At 33.2% G+C, this 6,000-nt stretch overlaps 1 protein-coding gene across 3 annotated transcripts in view; it reads right to left on the bottom strand.

Annotated features, from left to right (window-relative positions):
• Positions 1-1,113: 1,113 nt before the first annotated feature.
• FAM114A2 (family with sequence similarity 114 member A2) overlaps positions 1,114-6,000 on the bottom strand; it is a 30,225-nt gene continuing 25,338 nt past the window's right edge. For all 3 annotated transcript variants that reach the window (XM_016167005.2, XM_036224575.1, XM_036224576.1), the window contains 2 exons: positions 3,605-3,658; positions 1,114-1,739 (listed from right to left, as the gene is read on the bottom strand). In XM_016167005.2, coding sequence (XP_016022491.2) covers positions 1,638-1,739; positions 3,605-3,658 — 156 coding nt within the window. In that variant the 3' untranslated portion in view covers positions 1,114-1,637. The remainder of the gene's footprint in view (positions 1,740-3,604; positions 3,659-6,000) is intronic.

Genomic DNA, 6,000 nt, shown 5'->3' with positions numbered 1-6,000 from the left:
AGTTCCTAAACATTCCTCAAGAGATCCAGGTTCAGACACAGCAATCGAGCTTGATGCAAGAAATCAGGACTTGGGAGACAGCTTTGTTAATTGTTTTTCTGAAACTTCAGAATTACTCACTTGGAAGGGAGAAATGTGTCTATAAAAAGAAAGATTCCAAAAATTTTCTGATTATATTAGAACAGAATATAAGCAGAATAACATTTTCATGCTGTAGGTATACATTTTTTGCCAAATCTATTTATTTTCTTCTTCGCTTACAAATTGACCCTTACCCCAAATAAAGCAATTACATAGAAACAGTCTCGATATTGATCTAAATTATAGTTTTGCTTTGCTATTTCTCTGGTCTGAGACAGGCTCATGTTTGAAAAAATAAGAGGATAAATTGGCATGATTATTACACTTTATTTAAAGGTTTTAGAAGATGAGTGGCAGAACTCACAAAAGTCACCTAATTATTAAAAACCACAAAGTTAGAGAACTTTTTTAAAAAGGGTGACTACCAAAATAGCTTTTAGGAAGATGATATGCTTTTGAAGAGAGCGGGGGGGGGGGGGGGGGGGAGGGAGAGGCCTGAAGGATGAAAGTTGTATTTATGAATATGCTAAAGGATACATTTAAACCAAGAAAAAGGAATGGGGAAAAAATATACTGTGCCTTACAGGTTAAATCCCGTTATAAATGAGCATCATTTCTATGGGACTCTACAGTCCATTTTGACAATAGTTAAACAACAAAAATCCCATTACCAAAAGCACTTCAACACTCCTTTGGAGCTGGCTATTACAGAATTTATCCCGCACATGGTGTATGCATGAAAAACATCCTGAGAGACTCAGAATATCTGCAAACATGCAACTCTTTCTCTTAATTGCACGTTCTTATCTTGAACCCAGTGAAGTGGGGGTCAACTGTAATTTGAAGCTTGTGATCTTGGAGTGGAAGAGAAATTTGAAGCCAAAGGCACTTTCCTATATTTAATTCATGTGGCTAAAGTATAGTCTATAAGTTTTTCCTAAATGCCAAGTATCTGCTGAGAATTAAAGAGCAGATGAAACTTTCTAACCAATTCCAAGAATTCATGTAATAAAGAGCAATCATTACAGTTTATATATACTCAGATGTCTTAAAGTCATAGATTTTATTATAGAAAGGAAAATGTATATGGCATTAATAGATAAAGCATGTAAATTCTAGAATAGCAAATTAAGTTCTTTTTCTCCTGCTTAACAACCAGTTATATCCATGGGCTACAAAATCATAATATCCATGACAAAACTGTTAGCATTTTGCACTGTCAAAGAAAAACCAATATATTTGTCTGGGTGTCACACTAAACTTTTCTAGAGCTATTATTTTTGAACTTTCTTATAAAAGTTACTCTTCAAATAATTTATTAATTATAGCAACTGGAAAGAACAGTGTGAGAACGTGAATACTGCAGCCAAGCAGTGAAGGCAATGAATTTCCTGAAAACCAGTTATCCTACCTGAAGTTTTACATACTAAAATCACCCTTCTCCCTCACTTGTGCAAGAGTACCCAGAATACAGTGGCATTTCTTGGTCGTCACAAGTCTCAGGTTGAAATCTTCCCTGTTCTTCAATGTTCTGATAAAGCCTCTGGACCTGCAATTCATGCCTCTGGTAATTCAGTCTTATTCTCAATAAGTGAGATCTCCAGCACAGGTAAGAGTAGCTGAAAGGCATCCTGAATATAGGAAGCACTATTTGATGCCTGTCAGGATTGAAAAAACAAGAAACACAAAATATCCGTCACTTAAAAATATATATATACTACAAGATGATAACAACGACAACAACGAAACACTGATTTTAACAACCTAATTGAACCTGCAGCCTGGCAAATAAGGGCAAACTTAACCATTTCAGTACAGTTATAAGAGAAAAAATGATGTAGCTCTTGATATGACAGCACCAAAAAAGAATGTCAGTATTTTTGTTCAACTTGCCTATCAGAAATAATAGCTATTCTTTGGCATCCTGCTCAAATTTGGCATTCAAAGCTTATTTATTCCTTGATCAAATGGGTAGATTCTGTCACAGCATTTTAGTCGATTACTCAAAGAGGATTTCAGAAGGCTGCGAATCTACAGCAACAAGATTTCCTGTCTGTTGTGACAGCTCTTCTTCCATGGACTCAACACAGTGAACATGAGACGGGTGTTCACAAATATAAACAAGAAATACTGCTTTCAAAGATGATACAGTATAGATATATTTCTATGTAGTACAACAAACATTTGTAAGAAATGTCATGGAATTATTATATTCAGAGTTGCTGGACATTATTTATATCTGACAAGTGCTGACCTTCCAGAAGAATAACAAGAGAGTTCATTACATAAAGATAAAAACGTTTAATTTCAAGGACAAGTTTTGCAAATCTGAAAGCAAGTACAATCAACTCGAACTACCAACAGGGAACCCATCTCAAGTAAATTTGCCTTTTTTGGATTTACCAATGGCAAGTACTCCTATTTAAACTTTAGTGTGACATTTGATACTGAATTTTCCAGCCAAAAGAGCCCTCAGAGACCATCTAGTTAACCTTTTATTTTGTACCTAAAGACAAAGAGATTGCCAAGAACGTACATGTCTGGTCTAGGGTCATACAGCAAATCAGGAAAGATCGAGCACAGGACTGGGCTCCTGGCTTGCAAACTTCTTTCACCACTTTGCCATCTACTAAATCACAAACTTACTTCAAGAAAAAAAAACTTTGTTTAAGTGATCAGAATAATTTCCCTGACTATTCAAGGAAAATTGTGCAGTTAAGAAACTAAAGGTATTTTGCTGGTGGTGATTTTAAAAGAATTTAAAAGTAAAGTAACAGTCCAGTAGCAAAAAAAATTTTTCAACTGTTAAAAATGTTGATGTTAAAAATCTAACCAATTATCAAACATATTTTCTCACTACCACCCCCCCAGACTTACATAAATGTTTTAAACAGATCATCAATCAAACATCTATATTATTTGCACAATTAATTTATGAGATAAGAGTACTTAAAACACAGAATCCAGAAGGCATCACACATGGAGGCAATATAATACATCATGAGATCCTCTGGTACCCCCTCTTTTTCATGGACTTAAACCACCCATACCTCCTTAAATCTAATGGACTGATGAGGATTATGTAAACACAGGAAAGTCTTTGCCAAAACAAAGCAAATTTCTTGGCAAGGAAATGGCAACATGTTTTGTTTTGTAACAAATATCCTCTGCACACACCTTACTCCTTTAAGAAGCAGTGTTTTTTTGTTTGTAATTTTCAGCCCTTCATGTTTATCTACTGGTCTCCAGGATGTGTTTCATTGCTGAGAATGGTCCATAAACTGCCTATGGTAGTACTAAGTGAGGACAGCCTATTGCTTCTTCCTTTGCACTTTACCCAGCTGTTTCATCTTTTATGTTTTCTAATTAATGAATAGTGAATATGCATCAAATACATATCATTTTGTTCATGTATGTATCAACTACTAATCTAGGGAGAGAGAAAAAAAAGCCAAAACATAAAGACTTAAGAAAAATTAATATAAAATGCCTAAAAGTTAGAGACTTAAAAACAATTACTAACCTCTAGAAATACTGCAGTAATTAATGGATTAAGGATGTCTGCCTTTTCTTTGACCTAGAATAAAGGACACAGTGTTAAATGTGCATAGCAGATTAAAAAACCAATAAACATGGTACGATCTCACTTTGAAATACACACACACGCAAGCACAAATGTAAGCACAGAAAAAGTCTGGACTGAGAGATAGCAAAATGCCATCTCTGGAATGCTTTACATTTCTGTGCTACACAAATTGAGAGTACTCCTTTGTAGTTTTTTATTGACTTTAAATATTTTCATTTTGGAAGAGGGAATGGGTAATAATGGTACGCTGGACCCAAAAACTTCAGAAAAATATTAAAACAAAACAGGCAGACATGAAACATGTGCTCAATATACTAATGGTTAAGATAAGCTGTTTGGAAAACACAGAACTAAATAATGCAAATTTAATACTCGCATGTGTCAGCACCTTATATTTGACTTACTGGGTTAAAGTATCTTTATGAAACACATGGAAGGGTTTGGCCTCAGAAGATTAACTTCAGAAAACTCAGAAGTTTTCTTAAAGAAAATATGAGATGAAAAGAGAAGCTCTATCACAGGATTATCCCTTACAGGTATAATCTAAATTCAAAAGCAAGAGAAATTAATTTGGGCCATGCTCTTAACTAAAATAAATTTAAAGGTCCAGAATAATTATGCTACCACACTGACACCTACTTACTACAAGGTAATTTTTACTTTAATTGAGGAATAACTGACATATAACATTACAGTAGTTTCAGGTGTATAAAATAATGATTTGATATCTACATATACTGCAAAATAATCACAACAAGTCTAGTTAATATCCATCACCATACATAGGCAAAAATTTTTTCTTGTGATGAGAATTTTTAAGATCTATTTTCATCGCAACTTTCAAATATGCGATACAGTATTATTAACTATAGTCACTATGCTATACATTATATCCCCATGATTTTAAAACTGAAAGTCTGTACCTTTTGACCCTCTTCACCCACTTTACCCATACCCCACCCATAACTTCTGGCAACCATCCATCTGTTTTCCTGTATCTATGAGTGTGGTTTACAATTTTCATTTGCTCATTTAAAATGTCTTTGATTAAATAAATAAATAAAATGCCCTTGATTTTATTTCCTCCTAATTCATGATTACTTATTTCTGAATCATCTCCCATAGGTTCACATACCTTCAGTAAATTTTTACAATTCCTTAAAAAACGAACAAACAAAAAACAACAACTTTAGCTTTAACTACAACTCTCCCACTCACTGACAACTGTAAAACACAAGAATTGCCAGAATCTAAGTAAGGTGCTACTCTTTCAATCTAAAGTCAAATATTGGGGTTCTTATTTTATCAGGGTCTACATTTCTAACACAAGTCTCAGACTGCAGCACAAAATATACTGGAGACTTCATCGGAGAGAACAAAATGAGTTACAAAAGTCAGATATAAACAAGGTGACCTTAAAATTCATATGGAAATGCGTAGGGTCCCAAATAAACAAAAACCTTGAAAAAAAAAAAAGTTGGAAAATTAACACTTCTTGATTTTAAAACTAAGTACAAAGCTTCATTAATCAAGACAATATGGTACTGGCATAAGGGTACATATAGAGATCAATGAAAGAGAAATGAGTGCAAAAATAAACCTGTTTGTCTATGGTCAATTGATTTCTGGAAAAATAAAAGGATAAGACAATCTGATAGGGAAAAGTTTTCAACAAATGATACTGGGAAAATTAAATATCCATATGCAAAAGAATGAAATTGCCCCCCCCACACACACGCGCACTACACATAAACTAACTCAAAAAAGATTATAGACAAATATAAGAGCTACAATATGAAATTCTGAGAAAAAAACATAGGAGTAAATCTTCACGATTTTGGGTTGCGCAATAATTCTTTAGATACAATACCAAATGTACAAGTGATAAAAGAATATTGACAAGCTGGACTTCATCAATATTAAAAACTTTGTGTAGAGACACTATCAAGAAAATGAAACTGGACTGGTAGAAAATATATGGGCATCATGTATCTGATAAAGAACTTGTATCCAAACTATACAAAGAACTTCTACGACTCAATAATAAATGGCAAATAATAAAAAGACAAATAATTAAAATAGTAATAAATGAAGACAAATAACAAATAACCCAATTTTAAAATAAAAAGACAAATAACCCAGTTAAAATAAAAAGACAAATAAACAAGAGACTTAAAAAGATATTTCTCTAAAAAAGACATACTAATGGTCATTAAGTACATGAAAAGATGCTCAAAATCATTAGACATAAGGAAAAGGCAAATAAAAACTAAAATGAGGTACCATTTCATAACTACTAAGATGGCAAAAATTAAAAACAAAAAAAACAAAAC

This window comes from Rousettus aegyptiacus, unplaced genomic scaffold, assembly GCF_014176215.1.
Source record: "Rousettus aegyptiacus isolate mRouAeg1 unplaced genomic scaffold, mRouAeg1.p scaffold_m13_p_7, whole genome shotgun sequence".
NCBI lineage: Eukaryota > Metazoa > Chordata > Mammalia > Chiroptera > Pteropodidae > Rousettus > Rousettus aegyptiacus.
This window is presented reverse-complemented; position numbering and strand designations above follow the sequence as displayed.